Raw genomic sequence first — 20,882 nt, 5'->3', positions numbered from 1 at the left:
TTACAAAATTGTAAGTAGGTGTTAGGTTAACCCCCAGAACTAGCCCACCAAGTTATCATTTCCACCACAATTAGGAAGATGGGTGATGGAGTGAGGGAACCACGGCCCTGACTGCAGACTTCAGGACTACCGCCTCAGCCGGGTGCCAACAGAAAGTGTGCCCTATGCCTTGCCTCTCAACACCCATACCTTGTGCCAAAAGCTGGGGCCCTGGCATTGCTTCCACTGGAGAAACAAAGGCCTTTCCAACTTGCTGCAGAGGCACTGATTCCACTCAGTTCACTGTGCCTGGGTTCATGTGCGTGGTGGAAGCCAGGTTAAATGTAGAACCCATGTGGAAAGAAAGTCTGAGAAATGTAGTCTTCCCTTTTCCTAAATCTAACATAGACAAAAACATATTAGAAGGGGTTTGAAATCATACTATCTGCCATACATGATGTAGTGGACATTTGTCACTATTTTTGTCTGTTTGGCAGAATCCCCTATAATACTATACTTCATCAATTCTAGGATATATTTCACCAATACTGGATTTCACCAATTCTAGGATGTGCGTTGTTTTTTCACAGTTAAACAATTCTGAAATCAGGTGTTCCTGACCCTTAAGGCACCTTAGATTCCCCCCATTTCAGGGATGCACAGACAAAGGGGAAAATAAATGCTCAGTAAGTGTTGGCTATTACAATTATTAACTTCATCTCAAAAAAAAAAAAAGGGGGAAATTAATGGCAGCTGTAACATTTTAAAGTTAGTTGAGCATTTCATTATGGTTAGAAACTAGATGGATAGATAACTTATTTTTGTGATGCTCATATAGAGCTATCTGTACATTTTATATCTGTAATTTGCAAATACAAAATCCCAACTATCAACATCTGCGTGATAGTTGGTAAATCAAATCCTCAACAACATAGCAAGAACACAGTCTATTCTGAGGCTGAAAACAGAATTCTGAGTTAAAGTATAGGCAATGCTTAGGAAAAAATTACAAACAGCAGCATGGAACACTTGTTACCTGCTGATTATGTTAATTTAAATTTTTATAAAAGACCCCACATCAGCTGGGAATTAAATAAATAAATGTGGACATAATTAATATGCAAAACTTTGCTGTTATTCTTTAATTAAAATGCAGAAATTTTGATTTCTTCCAAAGAAAGAAATAGTATCTTCCAAAGAAAGATGCTATTCTGGGAGAACAAGGCATATATTTAATACAGTGAGGAATAAATCATACTTAATCATAGTTAAGTTTTAGTTAACTCTTAACTATTTTAAGAGTTATTGTTAACAATTCTGGATGGGATCTTTAGGGGTTAACACTATCTTTTGTTGGTTCATAAACCAGCCCCTGTACATGGAGGGCAAGGAGAGACTGAAGAAAGAGGCAGACTACTCCAGATTGGTATGTGGCAGGTTTAATAAGCAAGGGAATTTGCAAACAAGGCTAAACCTGGTGGCCACAAGGTGAGATCTCCACCCCCCGGCCCGCCAGAATTTTAAAAGTATATATAGAGGTCTTAACTGTGTTCAGTCACATATACCGTACAGATGGTCTCAAATAACACATTGCTCTCTCAAGGCTGCATCCTTGAAACAGCTCTGGCTATGGGAATGGTGAGTGGAAGTTACATGAGTGGAATATACATTAGAAGGACAGGGAAACGGGTGAGAAACCTCTAATTGCCTAGGTCCAGATTGAGAATCAATCGGTGGCCATGTCCTCTTGATGAACTCCTCCAACATTTTTCAAAATGTAAATCTTTAAGAGAACTGCTTCGTTTACATATTCATTTAAATTACTTGAATCAGATTAACTCTATCTGAGCCTCCAGCATTTTAAAAGGTAAAATAGACACTGGGCTTTGTGTTCTGCATAAGCAAACACAGTGCTCAGGACCACATAAAAGACCTCTAATTGAACTCACAATCAGGATTGAATGCCTTTAATAGGTATTGAGCACCTGGATTTTCCTTATCAGAGCACTTACTAAGCTGTTGTGTAATCATCTCTCTCCACCCAGAGGGCAAGCATCATCTCAGTTTTGTTATTTTTTCCATCTCCAGTACCTGGCCCAGTATATGCTCAGTAAACATTTATTGAATAAATTGTCCAGAAAATGAATTGTTGAGCAATAGTCCCATGAAAAGAAACATCCCAAGAGTATTTAAATTCAAAGTAGTCCAGACAATCTCTCTCAAGTCTTGGCATAGTATCTTCCTCCAGGGAAGGAGGCAAAATTACAAATTACAAAGTAGCTGAGTTTCTCTTTATAGGAAAATCCCTTCTTTAAGTTTATATATATATATATATATATATATATATAAAACTTATAAAGAAGGGATATATATATATATCTCACTGTGAAATACAGCATACGTATATAAAATAGGAAAGAAATATATTACAGTTTAATATGAATATGTCACTTAGGACTCAGGTCACAAAACAGAACATTTCTAGGACCTCCATACCCCTCTACACGCCCAACTCACCTCCTGCAACACCTGCCAGTCACCATGCCTTCCATTTCCTCTCCAAGTAACCAAGGTCATTATTGTCCTAACTGTTATGGGAATATTTTTCACTTGTTCAACCATCTATGTTCAAATCCCTAAACTATATGGTTTGATTTAATTCCTTTAAATAGCGAGTTTCCTTGGTTCCTCAAGATTAAGTTATGGTTTATATTTTTCAAGAATATTTCATGTCTAGTGAGCAAAAAAAGGAATGCATATGTAGCACTGGATAACAAGAAAATGTCTTTCCTTATATCACACAGATAAAATAAAGTTTTACAAACACTGGCCATTTTCATATTAGGAAAAGAACAAGAAAATAAAAATAATTCACAGCGACATGTTTATTTAAGCCTTAGCTAAGCTTTCATTTACAAACAAATAGTTTTTGGGAAAAAGATCACAAGACAATATTTTCAAGTGTCATACCATCCACATAAAAATTAAACTTGCAGAATTTACAAATTAATATTCTGAGCAGACAGATAAATTATACATCCTTTTGCAAAATCCAATCTACAATATTTAAAAATTCATAGTTACAACATAAGACATTCTCTCTTTACAATCTACCTATTTACATAGCTTTCCTCACTGCAGGTGATATAGTTCTCATCATAGCTACCAAGGTTTGCAAACATAGTACATTTAAAATGTATTTAGCAGCACATAAAAAATTAGATAAAAAGGGAAAGAAATACTACTATTAAATAAAAATGAAATTAAAGGGTGATAATAGAAACAACTCCATAGGAAAATAGATCAAAATATATTTCTGTTAGGACATCAAAAATGTTTCCCATCACAGAATGTATGCACAGCACTAATAAAACAATTTAACAGCATTTTAGTCCTGAGCACAGAATATAGCACAGCTGCAAAACTTTGGTCAATACAAGTAAATATCGACATCTAACACAATCTGTTTAACCTTCTTTGTTAGTAGATTAAAGTTAGTTCCATTTTATGAAAAATCACCATCAGTAATATTCTCATATCTTTTTTCCATTACATTAAAAGAGCTTTTAAATTTGGGAGCCCTCTGTAGACTGATATAAATACCAGACAAACCAATGTTTGATTAACATTCCCAATATGTTTCAAATATGTAAATCATCTGAACAGACTATATGAATGAGTTAACAATGGGTTGCTTTGTATTCCAAGTGTATTTTCTGTCACAAAAGCAGACATGTTGTACTTCAAATAATTTGAAGATGTTCTTTATAGCCAGGCATAAAAATCCAGCCACTATATAAGTGCAAATCAAGCAGCATATCAATTATAGGTTATATATGCATTGGTAGATATTAAAATTAAGCACATAGGATAGTACACAATTTTATTAGAATACCATTTATATTCAGCAGTTGGATTCAGATATATTTTCCAGTTAATTCCATTCACAAGTTTTTGCCTAATAAATGCAGGACAACATTTTCCATAAAGAACATAGAGTATAATCACAGTATTCAGTTTATGACTAACTTCATTCATGTTTAATTACTGGCAATATCTTCCACTGGATCTCCTGTGTCAAAGAGCTGACCATCTTGCAAATTTCGAGTCTTCCAAATTCTCACAGTTCGATCACTACACAATAATAAATTAAAAATGAACATGTGAAAAGAGGTGGAAAGATAAAGAAGTAGTTTGTAGAATTACTTATCATGGAAACATTTTCTGAAAAGATCTCTAATAGATGTAAGTAAAAATATACATTGTTCCATAGGTATACCAAACAGGTACCCATAATAATGAAATTAAAAATAGTTCATATTATCAAGGGCCTACTATATGCCAGGTATTGTTACTATGTTCCCCTCACATACACTAATGCATTTAATTCTCTTTACATATCATAAGATATAGATAATGCTATTCTCCCCTATTTATTGATGAGCAAATTGAGGTCCAAAGAAGTTAATTAATTTGCCCAAGATCGGGCTTCCCTGGTGGTCCAGCGGTTGACTCCACCCTTCCACTGCAGGGAGCGTAGGTTTGATCCCTGGTCGGGGAAGTTCCGCATGTCTCAAGGTGTGGCCAAAAAATATATATATATATTGCCGAAGATCACAAAGTAAGTGATAGTGCCAAGATTTGAAACCAGGCAGTCTGGCTCCATCTCTTAAAGACTTTACTAATATGACATGGTCAGAGGTCTTCAGGCATAAGAGCCCACAGTAAGATCACAGTGAGGGGGCCAGGGCAGGAATACCAGGGAGTTGGTGAATCTGTTGATATTCAGGAAGAATTATGTTCAGGTAAGCCCACAGAAAAAGCAGGAGGCTACTAAGAAGTAGTCTAACATTCTGCCTATCATAGAACATAGACAATTCAAAGCTTTTCTGAGAAAACTTATTTTTATTCACTTAACATGTGGGTTCTGGGGACTAGTCATTAGACAATCACATTTCTTACCATGTCTCTCATGGCTCTAAAAAGAGAGTGTTGCTTTTCTCCCATTTCCTAACAAACCCAAAGCCAAAAAGAACGAGTTACCATAGAATTGTATAGTTAAAAAGTATTTCAAAGATTATGTAGTCCATTTCGAGGATAAAGAAAGTTTAGTGACTTGTTCAATGTAACATAGTAGAGTACAGAGTTGAGCCTAGAATCCAGGCTTTCTAATTTTTAATCAACAATCTTCTCATCCCTAAGAGTTCTTACCACAAGGTAAAAAAAATCACTTTTTTTCTTTTCCTTTTTTTTTTTTGTATCTACATGAGACGATGGATGCTAACTAAGCTTATTGTGATAATCATTTCATTATATATTTAAGTCAAATCATTATGCTGTATACCTTAAACTTACACAGTGCTGTATGTCAATTATATCTCAATAAAACTGGAGGGAAATAATAATCTCTCCCTATCCCACACAGCACATGTAACTGAAAACAGAAGGGGATATGTTCACACATTCACCCATTTATCCATTCATTTATACAACCATCCATTCAACAAATGTTTCTTGGGAACTTGCAGTGTTCTAGGCATTATTCTAGGTGCTCGGGATCAATTAAAAATAAACAAATAAATAAAAAACACAATCCTAGGCCTTTGTAGACCATATATTCTAGCAAAAGGAGACAGACAATAAAACTTAATAAATAATTAAATTATAAAGTTTATTAGAAAGTAATAAATGTTATAGAGAAATTAAAGAGTATGGCAAAGGGGATCAGGATCAGGAGTGGTAGTTGATAAGAGAGATCACAATTTTAAATAAAATGGCAAGGTTATTCTTATCGAGAAAGAAAGACATTAGAAGAAGATCAGGATCTCTGAAGGCACTTTGGGCAAATGTCCTAAGGTTGGAGTGAGCCTGATATGTTCAAGAATCAGCAAAGATGTTATTGGTGTTTTAAGAGAAGGAGCACACCAGAGGGTACTAGAAGGTAAGGTGAGAGATAAATGCTCAAAGGGTCAGATCAAGTAACGGCCTATACTTTAGATAAAATGGATGATCAATGCAAGGTTTTGAGCAGAGAAGGAACAAGATCTGACTTGTATTTTTTAAAAATTACTCTGGTGTCTGTATTGAGAATAGACTACACATGGGCAACGGACCTTGTTTAGGAGGCTACTGTAGTAATCCAAGAGCTGAAGGTGACCAGGGTCAGAGAGGCAGCAAAAGGCATGGTGAGAAGTGATCAGATTCTAGATATAATTTAAAGGTAGAACACCAACAGAGTTTGCTGATGCATTGGATATGGAGTGTGAGAGAAAGAGAGGAATGAAGGTTTCTAAACTAAGCAACAGAGAAGACAGACAAGCCATCAACTGAGATGGAGAAGGCTTTAGGATGAGCAGGTTTCTTAGGAAGGTCAGGAGTTCAGTTTTGGACATATGAAGCCTAAGATGAACAAACTTACACTACTAGTCGTGACAGAGTAACCTGTGCCAGGTTAGTGCTCCTGTTGTAAACAAAGTGAAAACTTGACAGAATATATGGAACAACTATTTTCAGAAACTGGGCAATAGGTAGTTCAGGCCTGTAATCCCTGAGAAAAGGGAAACAGAGAAGGTGAGCTCTGTGATGGCCCTGGCTCTCAGTCTGGCAGCACTTTCCAGACTACAGCAATGTGGGAAACCAAGCAGAAAAATCACAGAATCAGAGTTGAAGAGATAGTAATAAAAATCTGGTAAGTGTGAAATAGTTGGAATTTGTAGAACCAGATAGAGAAGAGGAGAGAGCTATGCAAAAAGAACTATGGAGCTATAGGAAAAGAATTCCATCAATCTACATAGGGGTCCCCTAATGCTTTTGACTGAAGGCTAAGTTGCACATGAGTAGAATCAGACTATAAGGCCACACCAAAAAACTACTAGTGAGTATAAGTCAAACAAATCCCAGAGTTCACAAAGCGCTGTGAGATGTTCAGGTTCTGACCAGTGGAGAACAGCATCAAACATTCAAGACATTCAATAGAAATCCAAGAAGAGTTAAAAACAAGTCTCAAAAATATGAGCTGAACCACAAGTAACTTATGTGCCTGACAAACAAAGCCCAATACTCTTTAAAGGAATACAACAAAATCCAGATACTCAAAACACAATACTATAATTAATGTTCAACATTCTATAAAATGTTACTTGACATAAAAGCAGAAAAAATAAGACCCATAATCATAAGAAAAATCAATCAGTGACATCAGATCCAGAAATCAGATATGATAGAATTACTTATACAAGGACTTTGAATTATAAAGTCCCACCTATAAAATAGGGATTATAATAATACTCACCTTCTAGAGTTCTTATGAAGACTAAATGAGTAAAAGCCTGAAAACACTTAGGACAATGCCTGGTAGATACTAAGCCCTATACAAACACTCGTTAGATAACAAATAAGTAGCACTAATTTGAAAATAGGCCTTCTGATTTTATTGGCGATTTTCCTGAGTTTATGTTACATGGTAAATACATCTGCATCTGATGCTCCATGGGTAAACTGAGAAAAATTTCAATTCTTCAAAAATAAAACTGTATCATGGAAGAAAAGTATTATATCATACTTCACCGACCAGACCTCAGTGATACATAATACTTTTATAGTCTTATCTTGTGTGTCCCACAGCTTTGAGGGATATTAATTTATTTCCCATAAATTGTCAAGGACAAAACAAACTTCCAAGGGAACAAATAAAAGTGATGACTCTTAAGAAAGTATGCATCTTGGAAATAGCATCAATGAAGCACCAAAGGTAAACACCTTAGAAAAACACAAAAGAAATTGGCTTTGATGTACTTTAGAGATGAGAGAAAGTAAATCTAAATGAGAAGAGGGATTCAATGGAAACAGCACAAATAATAAGAGACACCAGAGAAATATAGCAGAGGTTTCAAAATAAAATCAGGGTAATCGTGCATTTAGGACAGACGAATCAAGCAGTTGGTCAAATTAAGTAACATAATTGGTACACAAATGACATAGGGAGATTTTCAAGATATTCATGAGAAATTACATTTTATTTGATTGAGATGAACACCTCACATTACAGTTAGTATATATGCTTTCCTTTTCAAAGTACTTATATACATATTATGTCACTTTTATGGTCACATCTCTACACCTCCTTCAAACATCTTCTTAAATGTCACTTTTTCAGTAAGGCCTTCACTGATCACTCTATTGTGTAACCCCTGCCCCCCAGTGATGCTCTCATCCCCCTTCCCTGCTTTATTTTTCTCCATAGCACCTCTCACCATGTAACATATTTTACTTATTTATTTTCTTTTCTCCTCCTTAGAATGAAACTACGGTTTGTATCTACTTTGTTCACTTCTCTATTCCCAAGGGTCCGGAACAGTGCCTGGCACATAGGAGATTCATCATGAATAAGCAAATGAGCAAATAAATTAATCAATCCAGTCATCTTAACAGGGAAGTAGATATTATTACTATGTACTTAAACTTTAAAGGAGGTAGAAGATGCACAAAGTTTTTTTTTTTAAAATGAAATGGTCTAAATTTGAAGAATGACAAGTTTGTTGCCTTTCTGGAAAAAAACTTTTAGAAACTAGTCACTTATGAATGATTTTTTAAAAATTAAAATCACCAGGGGAAGATCTGGCAGAAGACTTCTTAGTCTAATCAGAGAGCCGATATAGGAGTAACACTATTACCATGTAACCAGGGGAGCCCAAACGCAGTGCCCACAGTGTTTCTCAGAAAATATAAATAAGACATCATAAATAGACATTAGAATAACTGCAATAAAAGGATTCATATATTCTACATTTCCAGATATTTACAACTTACAGGATTTATTAAATCTGAATACAAGTAAACAATATAGAGAAAGATCACATAGCAGAAACTTACTCAGCTGCAGTAAAAATGTGGGTGGAATTAACACATATGGCATTGATAGGACTCTCATGACCTTTCATCTCTCCAACTGGCACAAAGGTATCTATGTTCCAGAGTTTCAGAATGCCCCCTCTGCAGCCACTGAGCAAAACTGGGTGGCCTGGCATCACTCCAAGGGCACAGACCCAATCCTTATGTGCATTTGGAACTTGCTGAGAAAAAAAAGAAAAATCAGCAGTTTAAGGGGAGTAGTCCAAACTGACATTTTCATACCAAAATAAGTTACAAAAGTTTTTATTGACAAAATTCAAAATTTGGAACACTGAATTGGCCTGGAAACTATAAAAATCATTTTCTATGAAGTCACTCTTCATGATTTAAAGAAATAAATCTGTAATTTGCTCCTAAATTTGCCTCACTAGTTATCATCAGTGTTATCAGTATTAAAGGCCTAGAATGTTAAAAAAGAAAAATCTATAGAATCTAAAACACCTGGAAAGTATACAGAATTTTTCAAACATCACTTTCTCTTCAAAGGAGTAACTATTTCACCTTTCTCCAAAATGTATCTCACGCAACTAGTTTGAAAACTACAACCTGGTGTGTAGACTATAAGGATTGTCTCATAAAATCACTGCCTTAAATTTTAGAAGAGAACATAGAGGCCTAAAGCTTTTTGTTGAAGGCTGGAGCTAACCTATATATTTCACAATGAGTAAACAATAATTATAAGCTCAGACTATATACCATATTTTATGCATAAATATATTTATATACATAACATAAAAGTCACATCCAAGAATGTATATCTATAAAAGAAAAGCTTTTGAGTGCAATATATGCATCTGTTGCCAGGTTTTTGCTATTAACGTTCATGCTACTTGTTCATTTTGTTTTCATCTGGTTGTAAGCAGGAAAGTAGGAATAATTGCAATACATACACACGCATACATTTATATGGAAAAGCCTGAAATTGAGTACAATTTTATCTGTTAACTAACTTCTTCCTCTCGGAATTAGGAAAAGCCACCAATGTTTGACTGTATTGACAGGACACTTCAATCCAACTATCATTCTATAGGAAATGAGAGAACCACCACTGTTGAATGTATGAAAATGAGATGAGGAATCATTTAGACTGCTTTGACCTTAGTGAAACTTGGTACTCTTTGGAATATGTGTACATAAAACAAAAACAAAATGAGAAACTGACTGCTTTACTCCAAGACTGATTTCATTTAGTAAACACAAGCATGGTGCTATCCCAGATCTTCCAACTCTTATCAGAGTCTATTCCCCTTTTATTTAGGAGATATCATTAAATGTTGAATGTTGCCCTTTTCATAATTAGTAACTCTGGTGGGTGATGATGAAACACTCTTTAAGAGGAAGCCCTGTTTGATACCATCCCTAAACAATGAAAATCTACATAGAGGCTCTTCGCGTTCTTATATAGGATACTGGTGACTTTGAAATACCCACTCCATCCCATGAAAAGGTTTTGCATTACCTGTAGAAGGTCTTTTTGAGCTAAATCCCATTTCTTGATTCCATTATCTCTGGAACCACTAAATAGGTTATCCCCTTGTATGGTTAATGCTTCAATGCCATCATAATGAGGGGGCTCGAAATTGTGGGTGGGACTCACAGCTCCAAGAGCCCCTTCAGTTACATCAAACATCTAAATAAAAGCAGAAAGGAAGCAGTCATCCGATTTATCTTACAAATAAGCACCTATATGCATTCATTCATAGAAACACACACACGTATATTAACCAGATATGATTTGTTTTATTTTACTAAGGTAACTAAAATAACCTGCTATGAATGACTCAGGATGAACCTGAGCCCTATCTTCACACTACTTTTGCTTACATGTCACATGTTTACATGTCTGTAAGCTCTTAAGAAAGGCAACCAATTTTCTCATGTGTGAGTGTACAAACGATATGTTAAATAATAAAAATGCTACATATCAATCCAGTTGAAATTCAAATAAATGATATGATTGTTATTTAAACACTATTAGGTAGCTCTGCAATCTTGGTGGTCATCTCAAATTCTCCAAAGCTGCTATTCAAAGCCTTTCACTCCCCTCAGTTGCTCTCATCTCTCTTAACTGTTGAACTTGTGATTTCCTAAAAAGGTTAGTATGACCAAAAATAAACTTTCTGGACCATCCTCCCAGTTACAAAAGTTTTCTTTTATTCTCAAACATTCTCTTACCCTTCCCTTCTTTTCAGATGCTAAAGTGTACCTACTTTTTCCCAAGGTTCACATCTTTGATCTGATTCACCAATTGCTACCACTTCACTCTTCACACTTTCCCTCTCCACTGAGCCCATTTCCTGAGCATATAAACATGCTCAAGTCTACCAAATATAAAATCCTCTCACCTTAACCATTCTATTGTCAAGTCACTAACCGATTTCTCATCTCTTAATCAAAGTTTCTAAAAAATAGTACTTATACTCTTCCTATCTCTCTTTATTACTGTTTCCTCTTTTTTATTCCCATTGGTTCTTATAGGATTCCCCAAGGCTGAGTCATATCAACCCCTCTCCTTTGGCCATGTCAACTACTCTAACTCCTTAACCATCTGCTTCTATTTGAACAGCTCTGAAACATACATGTCTAGTCATAACTTATCTTGAGCTCTGGACTTGCCTTTCAAATGGCCTGCTGGACTACATGAGAAGGTCCTCTATTAGCATCTCAAATTTAACATCTCCAGAATCAAACTATGCTTCTCTCTTCATCTTATCTGCTACTTGCATAAAATATGAAGACTATAACATGTTCAGCATTAAAGGTGGTGATGATGAGAGACTTAAGCATTAGTTGGATGACTGAGCCAAAAAAATCTTTAAAATCCCTCCCAACCTATCTTCTATGAAAAGTGAGAATACATGTTTAAATAATAAGACAACACAACCAGGAACCGAGTGAGGAAAAGATCAGGAAGAAAAAGCAAAGGTTAGAAATGAGAAAAAAGAAAACTGATTTAGAGAAAAGGGTCCCAGGTGCATCTCAATACTTCTAATCTATCATTTAATAGGAGAATGTAATTAAACAACTTTATTATACACACTCTGATATAATGATCCTTGGAGCCAGTGATGATTAAATCTTGTCCACTAGAAATCTGATCTACAGTAAGACACATAACAGGGCCTAGGTGTCCCGTTAACTTTCCTGTGGACTGAAACCTTTAAAAAGAGAGAAAAATAATTTTGTTTGAAAATATTTCTTAGCATGTTGAGCCTAAGCCTCAGCAAAAATAATCAACAGTCTTTGCTAAAACTGTTCTTTTTGATTTAACTCCACCTCTATGCAACTCTGTTCAAATTAAGAGTAAAAATAATGGCCAAAGTAATCAATTCTCTGATGGAAGTGTGAGGAGTCCTAAATAAGTTATTCCAAAGCAAGTAATATCATTCAGGTAGTTAAAAAAAAAAAAATCAAAACTCCAAAAACTTGCTAAAGGCTAATTTTAACTCTAACCTAAGTCCAGGTAAACCTTAATCTGTTAAATTCTCAACATGATATAGACATATGATTGATGTTATTAGGGCCAATTTGAAATTTGATTAAAACAACTATGTCACTGATATAACTAGAAAATAACAATATGAAGAAAGTAAAATTATTTTACTACACTAACATATATTCTCACATATACACATATATGTACACCCATCATATATACACATACATGTATGCACACATATGTGTATATACATGCATGTCAGAAAATAGGTAGTCCATTTCATCAATTATTACAAAGACATGAAAATGACCAGGAATATATCTGACTGGTAGAAAAACATGTGATGCCCATTGTCAGGGGGTGACAATGAACCTTTGTTTCATAGTCCTACCTCAAATCAAGCTGCTGGAATACAGAGGTGTATTTGCCCTCTAGAATATTACTTGTAACTCTTTTCTTAGTTACTTTGTTAAGATGAATCTGTATTTAATCAGGTTGCTGAAATCAAGCAACTTGAAAAAGGATCTAACTTTTCAGCAGAAAAGAATGTAAAGATTTTCAAAAGCTGGTATCTTTTCTGCCTCATGTCATGACTTTGAGTATCTTCCTTCATGGTACTACAACCACAAATCAAGTTTAATGTCTTCAAGAATAAACCCAGTCCTCATCTCGTTCCTAATTTTCTTAAACAAGCACTGTTTTCAATTTTCTACTTTTTTTTTCTAAAACTGTTCTCAGGACTGTGTTTCTTATTTCTCTTTCTCTCTCATTTATTTATCTATAAATTATGCTTATAATACTTTCTCAGTCATGCATTAAAATGTTACAAGTTATAACCAATTTTCCTCAGAATTTCTAAAATAAATTTCCCTTTGATTTACTACTGACAAAGCCCTTCTAGATGGGATTATTAACTGAATTACCTATATTACCTGAATTACAAACTTTACTCAGAATCTTGTAATTGCCTTTTAATGGCCTTTATCCTCCATTACAAGATGAGTTCTAAGAAGATGGACACCAAATTTGTCTTGCTCAGTCTTTATCCCCAGTACCTTACCACAAGTGTTGGTATAGTGCTTGCCATAATTGATATTGAATAAACATTTATTAACTAATAAATAAATATTCCCTTGCTGCCAAATTTTTAAGAACTAGAAAAGAAGCTAAAATAAACACTCAAATGAAGGATAAAAGCTTATACTTCACGGCAAAAAGAAATCAAATCAAAGATGTAATGCCTTATATTTCAATTTATCATTTTTCTCTCTGTACTCACTTCATCTTCTTAATACTTCATCATATATATGTGTATATATATATAATTCTATATTTATAAAAATCCTGTGAATATTTATGCTTAAAGTTATATGGTTTGTAAACTGAAAATTTTGAGATAATGATGCATAAGTGATGTTACAAAAAATAATTCTTTCAAAGGTACTGATGCAACTAGCATGAGAATCTTGTTCTCTTCCTGGTAAACAACACAACTTATAGACAAATGTTAAGAAAGGCTATTTTCCTTCATATATTTTTTTCCCAGCAATGGAGATTAAAAGAAAGGAAAATTGTGAGTTTGCTAACGAGGACATAGACGTTCAGCGGTGCTGAATCAAACAGAAAAGTCTAGGTTTTTATATTAACTTCTGGGGTTACACAAATTAGATTTCACACACACTAATGCTATTAATGTGTGTATAATGCTATTAATGTATTAATGCTATTAATAATTTGCCATATACAGGAAGTACATTTTCTTTAAAATTCTACCTTTTAAGATCCCACATTCTGACAGCATTTCCAGAAGCTGCATAGAGAAAGGTGCCAGTTGGGTTCAGTGCAATTTGATTGACTTGGTTTTCCCCAGAAGGAATAGTAACTGTCCGGCTGGTGGTGGCAGAACAAGCATCTCCAAGAGTAACTTGACCTGAAGACCTTAACAGAGACAAAGTAAAGCAAAATAAGTCACATTTCTGGACAAGAGTTAGTCTTAGAATTCCTTACATTCCTAGGAAACTGGCTGTAGACAACAAGAAGATCTGTGTTCTTTGGTCACTGTATGCACTGTGCCTAGCACAACACCTCATACACACTAATAAATAAACATTTTGATAGATAAAATGAATGAAGAAAACAAGATGACATGGCTTAAAACTCTTAATTTGCAAGTTATTATAACACTAGGAATTCTGGGCCCTGTTAGAGATGACTTAAATATGATTCAGAAAAGATTAGATGACAAAGACAAAAACTCAACAAATGATATAGTGTCACAAAATTAATTCATTTTCCTGCAGTTTCCAGAAGTTCCCTGAGGAACAAGCCTACCAGTATTCCTTTCATATATAAGATTTGCCCTTATGAATTAAAGACACTAAGGACTTTTTATTTTCAGTTTTTGTTTATTTTAACCCAATCATATAAGGATTACTTACTATATGCGAAAGACTTAAATATGATTTATTTCTATTTCCTCAGCTAAATTCTAAATGGTAAGTATATTTTTAAATTTTGAAACATTTTATTAGCAAACTTCTAAAATACCAAGTTATAATCAATCTTTTCAAATTTGATTTTGATTTTAATGAGTCAACTGGATTGGTAAATTTCTAACATAAGATACAGTGTTTTTTTTCTACAAAATTCTCCACAAGAGACCTGTATTCAGTACAGTAAATAATTAGTAATTCTCAAAATATAAAATAGCACTTAAATATTAATAATCCTCACTCTACAAATTAGTAAAAATTAACCATTCCTATGCTCCCTTCTCTTATTTAAACCAACAGAGTTCACCTTAATTTTAATTATGTAAAACAGTTCATCAATCTTATGGCAAAAAGGATCACTATTTGCTCTATATTTTAAAGACATATGATAACAGACGTAGAAAACAAATTCATCCTCCAATTGTCCAATATAACCTACAGTTATTAAATATAGGCTAGCACCAAAGCAGTGTAAGTCTTAAAAAAACTCCTCAATTAATTAGCATGTATTATTCAATACATGCTAATTAAATTTTGCAAGTACTTCTTAACAGTCTATAATGGTGATTTCAGCCATTTTCTAAATAGTGGTACTCATTTGAAGCAAGTAATGTAAATCATTTAACTACATCAATTAATGAATACTATGAAAATTTAATTCCTTAGTTATTTGGGAGGGAGGAAATATGAAATGTGTATTTAGTCATAGATCAAATATGACTTCTCCTTTCCTGTTTAATATTGAGCTATTGTATTTTATTTTCTCAACAGTTTTTTTTCACCTTATTTTATCTGTGTTCTTATTATAAACACTTTCATATTCTTTGCAAGTGGATAGGTATAAATAAACAAGAATGCATAAATAGGCCTATCTTTTCTTACATTTTGTAAACAAGAACTATTTGCCCCTTATGCTGTTTGTCTTTAAGTTACTTACGTTAGCGTTCGAATGCACTTTGCTGAATCTCTGATATCCCACACCTTAATATAAGATGTTGACACAGTGAAGACCAAACTTGTATAATTACAGTATTTTACAGATACTACATTGTTGTGATGACCTCCCAGTGACATTATCTCCTGCCCAGTCACCAGATTCCATACTTTACAAGTACGATCTAAAAACAAACAAATAAAAAAGAGGAAATACTGTCAATATGAGCTAAATTAGATTCTCTTAACAATAACAATTTCTCTTCTATGAGAAAAAAAATGAGATAAGAAAACAGTAATTATTTAATTAACTTGCAGCAGGCATCCTAACTCTATCCTTGACACTTTTCAGCAGGTTGAAGGGCAAAGTAGGTATAAAGGATTAGATGAAAGCCAGGATATCTGGTGTATGCATTATGTGGTATTAAAAAATAATTATACAAAATTTTGAAATAGACATATCAAGAGAATCTTGTTTCAAATTGCTCCTGAATTTAAAATGGCAATCCCAAATCAGCCTCTTTGAGACATTTTGCTTTGATCACTCTTTTACGTACTCACCACACTCCACATGTAGGAATACACACACCTTTCTTTTCCAGGGGTCACTGATTGATTTCATTTTTGACCCAAAAACATAATCATAAAACTATTCTATTTTTTTTGACATGCTAAATATCTAATTATCCTGGACTAATAAATTTAATTTGAATCATTAGAAAATTCTTTTACAGAGCAAATTTTTTAAATTGGGGAATTACTTGCCATTATTCACAATTCACAAGTTCTAGCTAGACTTTCCCCTCACCTTGTAACATCCCTAAATGCTAAAAAGCTTTGACTAGCTTCCCAAATTCCTGTACATGCTTCCTTCTCACTTTTCTAACCTCACTGTCCACCACTGCCCCTAAATATACTCTACTTTTCAATCCAACTGAATTTAGTTTCCAAACCCACTTCTACCTCCAAGTCTCTGCTTACACTGTTCTCTAATCTTGGTTGCCCATTCTTACCTGTCAAATCCAAACAATACTGTAAGGTTCATCCTAAATGCCTCCTTATCAAAGCCTTCCTTATTTTTCACAATTTAGCATAATCTCTCCCTTTTCTGAAACCTCGAAACTCTTTGTCTATAACTCTTCAAATCGTTTACAGTTAATTTCTAGTTGCCTGCAATTTCACCAAAGGGGTTAAGAGTGCAGGTCTGGAGATGAGTAGACCTAGGTTTCTAATCCTGGCTCTTTCACTTACTAGTTAAGTTTATCTGGGAAAATATTTAATTTCTTGAATCTTCAGCTTCTTCATCTGTAAAATTAGGATGCAACATGTATTTCATTGGGTTTATTGTGAGAATTAAATGAGATAAAATTTGCACAGTCTCTGACATAGAGTAAGTGCTCAAGAAATGGTGGTTGCTACCCATCTTATTCTCTTTACCACACTGTACACTGTAATGGCCTTTTGTAGATTTTTATATAGCCTGCATTACTAAGCTCAGTGCTTTGTATGTATTAGATGCTCAATTACCAAAAGGAGATGTATTCCCTCACCATTCTATTCATCTAACATCAACACAAGTTTTACTTTCTTCCCAACTACGCAATGATTTTATATTTTATGTAATTCAGGAGTTGAATGAGATTATCTCTCAGATTCTTATGTGTCTTAAGCAGTTTGACATTTTTAAAAACATGTTAAAATGTAATCATTAAAAAAAAATATGTTAAATATCCACATGGCACAACTACTAGCACCTTTTGATCCAGTGAAGAGAAGATCATCAGTAGAATCCACACAGAGCACAGCTTTTGTATGCCCTTCAGCTATGTGAATACACTGAAGTGGAGAAGCTCTGATTCCTTTCAAAGCTGGAAATGGGTTGATTATGCCCCTGAGGTGGGGGAAAAAAATAAGATTTACTTTAGTAGCTATATCATGAAACTACTTTTTATTTTTTTCTTTGGCTTTAAGAAGTCTTTCTAAATAATTAGTATTGTAATAAAATCCAGATTGCTCCCTTGTCTCTTTTTTAAGCAAAAGGACAGAGACAAAGCGTGAAATTATAATAGTAGTGTTGGAGTGCATCAACTAATTAGGCATCAGCTAGCAGGTGCATTCTGCAAAGAGCAAAGTCATGATAAATTGGATTTTCTTATTAACAATTTCATCTCTTCAAAATTTAATGAAGTAATATTGGGAGCTCTTCAAATATAGTGAATTATGAAAAATGAGAAAGCATAAATGATGGATAACTGGAAGGTGTGACTATCAGCCTGGAATGAGACTCTATGTCAAAAAAGACATTCTAAAGAAAGTATAATACATACCACCTAAAATACTAAGGAAGCAAATTTCAAACAAATTTGAATAAATACAAGAATGACTGCATAGCCTGAAATTCTAAGGGGAGAATGGCTCAAAAATAACAAAAACTTTTAAAACTCTAACAATCTCAAAGACGATTTTTAAAAAAGAGTAAGATTTTAAAAGAATAGTGATGCTCTTTAGGGAGATTTCTCATAATTTTAATATTTCTGGAATTTCTGCTTTATGCCACTGGACTATGAACTATGAAAATATAAAATTTATCAAAACACTGTCCCTATCCCAAAGGAGGTTAAGACAGGATCTGAACTGAAATAATTGTATTGGGAAGACTAAAAATGAGAGTGAATTAAGAAATGATAAATATATAAGTTGGATGTATCTTTTCTCAGAGCAGGAAGAAAAATTATGTTGAAATATGTCCATTATATAAGACAGATGGCATAATGTTAGGACAGATTCAGCAATAAAACAAAGCTGTCTGTTTCCATCTTCCTGATGAAGGAGAACAACCTTTAAGATGCGAGGGACAGAAATAATTAAGAAGAAATGTAAGCCCAAGATACATTAGATCTGACAATGAAGAGTTATTCAGTGAGTTCAAGTATTTCTGTTTTTAAATCATTAGATCACAGGGTTGTGAAAGTATATACCATTGCAGAGGCAAAATCATTGTTGGTATACTAAGAGGATCAATAAAGGGGATAAAACATGTAGACCCAATTTTCCAGAAAGGAGAAAAAAAAGTGGATATCAGAAATTACACATGAGTAAAACTTCTTGTTGAGTCTCAAAGAGGAAAATATTAAACAAATAATTACAAACACTTAAATGCTCATCAGTAAGAGATAACATCTCACAGGGGAAGGTCCTTGTAGAATTAATAGGCAGGAAATTAGGGGAATGTCATATTCACAATATATGTTGATTCCAATAAAGTCCATACAAAAAGCTTTTCAAATGATATCCCTATGGACATGGTGGGTAAGTATGAAACTGTTGTAGTAAGGTAGTTCCATCAATGGCTGAAGAGTCACCCCTAAAGAGTCAATGTTCCTCTCAGTCTGGAAAAAGGTCTTCAATATCTAGTCAGTCTTTCCCCAGAACTCAAGAAAGATATGGCATGTTTATTAAATTGATATATTAAAGAGCTGCATTGTCTAGAAAAATTACCCCCAAAAATCCATTTAAGTATGTACTTAGCACTAAAATATTCATTGGAAATCTCTGGCATTCCTATATACTAATGATGAAAAATCTGAAAGTGAAATCAAGAAAACACTCCCATTTACCATTGCAACAAAAAGAATAAAATATCTAGGAATAAACCTACCTAAGGAGACAAAAGACCTGTATGCAGAAAATTATAAGACACTGATGAAAGAAATTAAAGATGATATAAATAGATGGAGAGATATACCATGTTCTTGGATTGGAAGAATCAACATTGTGAAAATGACTCTACTACCCAAAGCAATCTATAGATTCAATGCAATCCCTATCTAACTACCACTGGCATTTTTCACAGAACTAGAACAAAAAATTTCACAATTTGTATGGAAACACAAAAGACCCCGAATAGCCAAAGCAATCTTGAGAACGAAAGAAGGAACTGGAGGAATCAGGCTCCCTGACTTCAGACTATACTACAAAGCTACAGTCATCAAGACGGTATGGTACTGGCACAAAAACAGAAAGATAGAGCAATGGAACAGGATAGAAAGCCCAGAGATAAACCCATGCACATATGGACACCTTATCTTTGATAAAGGTGGCAGTAATGTACAATGGAGAAAGGACAGCCTCTTCAATAAGTGGTGCTGGGAAAACTGGACAGGTACATGTAAAAGTATGAGATTAGATCACTCCCTAACACCATACACAAAAATAAGCTCAAAATGGATTAAAGACCTAAAGGTAAGGCCAGAAACTATCAAACTCTTAGAGGAAAACATAGGCAGAACACTCTATGACATAAATCAAAGCAAGATCCTTTCTGACCCACCTCCTAGAGTAATGGGAATAAAAACAAAAATAAACAAATGGGACCTAATGAAACTTAAAAGCTTTTGCACAGCAAAGGAAACCATAAACAAGACCAAAAGACAACCCTCAGAATGGGAGAAAATATTTGCAAATGAAGCAACCGACAAAGGATTAATCTCCAAAATTTACAAGCAGCTCATGCAGCTCAATAACAAGAAAACAAACAACCCAATCCAAAAATGGGCAGAAGACCTAAATAGACATTTCTCCAAAGAAGATATACAGACTGCCAACAAACACATGAAAGAATGCTCAACATCACTAATCATTAGAGAAATGCAAATCAAAACTACAATGAGATATCATCTCACACCAGTCAGAATGGCCATCATCAAAAAATCTAGAAACAATAAATGCTGGAGAGGGTGTGGAGAAAAGGGAACCCTCTTACACTGTTGGTGGGAATGTAAATTGATACAGCCACTGTGGAGAACAGTATGGAGGTTCCTTAAAAAGCTACAAATAGAACTACCATATGACCCAGCAATCCCACTACTGGGCATATACCCTGAGAAAACCATAATTCAAAAAGAGACATGTACCAAAATGTTCATTGCAGCTCTATTTACAATAGCCCAGAGATGGAAACAACCTAAGTGCCCGTCATCGGATGAATGGATAAAGATGTGGCACATATATACAATGGAATATTACTCAGCCATAAAAAGAAACGAAATTGAGCTATTTGTAATGAGGTGGATAGACCTAGAGTCTGTCATACAGAGTGAAGTAAGTCAGAAAGAGAGAGACAAATACCG

General features: G+C 34.3%; 1 protein-coding gene across 5 annotated transcripts in view; it reads right to left on the bottom strand.

Annotated features, from left to right (window-relative positions):
* Positions 1 to 2,858: 2,858 nt before the first annotated feature.
* KIF21A (kinesin family member 21A) overlaps positions 2,859 to 20,882 on the bottom strand; it is a 159,147-nt gene continuing 141,123 nt past the window's right edge. For all 5 annotated transcript variants that reach the window (XM_060166544.1, XM_060166545.1, XM_060166549.1 and 2 more), the window contains 7 exons: positions 17,508 to 17,644; positions 15,758 to 15,938; positions 14,102 to 14,266; positions 11,930 to 12,047; positions 10,349 to 10,519; positions 8,851 to 9,050; positions 2,859 to 4,113 (listed from right to left, as the gene is read on the bottom strand). In XM_060166544.1, coding sequence (XP_060022527.1) covers positions 4,020 to 4,113; positions 8,851 to 9,050; positions 10,349 to 10,519; positions 11,930 to 12,047; positions 14,102 to 14,266; positions 15,758 to 15,938; positions 17,508 to 17,644 — 1,066 coding nt within the window. In that variant the 3' untranslated portion in view covers positions 2,859 to 4,019. The remainder of the gene's footprint in view (positions 4,114 to 8,850; positions 9,051 to 10,348; positions 10,520 to 11,929; positions 12,048 to 14,101; positions 14,267 to 15,757; positions 15,939 to 17,507; positions 17,645 to 20,882) is intronic.

This window comes from Lagenorhynchus albirostris, chromosome 11 (genome assembly GCF_949774975.1).
Source record: "Lagenorhynchus albirostris chromosome 11, mLagAlb1.1, whole genome shotgun sequence".
NCBI classification, from domain to species: Eukaryota; Metazoa; Chordata; class Mammalia; order Artiodactyla; family Delphinidae; genus Lagenorhynchus; species Lagenorhynchus albirostris.
Note: the sequence above shows the minus strand (reverse complement) of the source record. Positions and strands in the feature narration are given on the sequence as shown.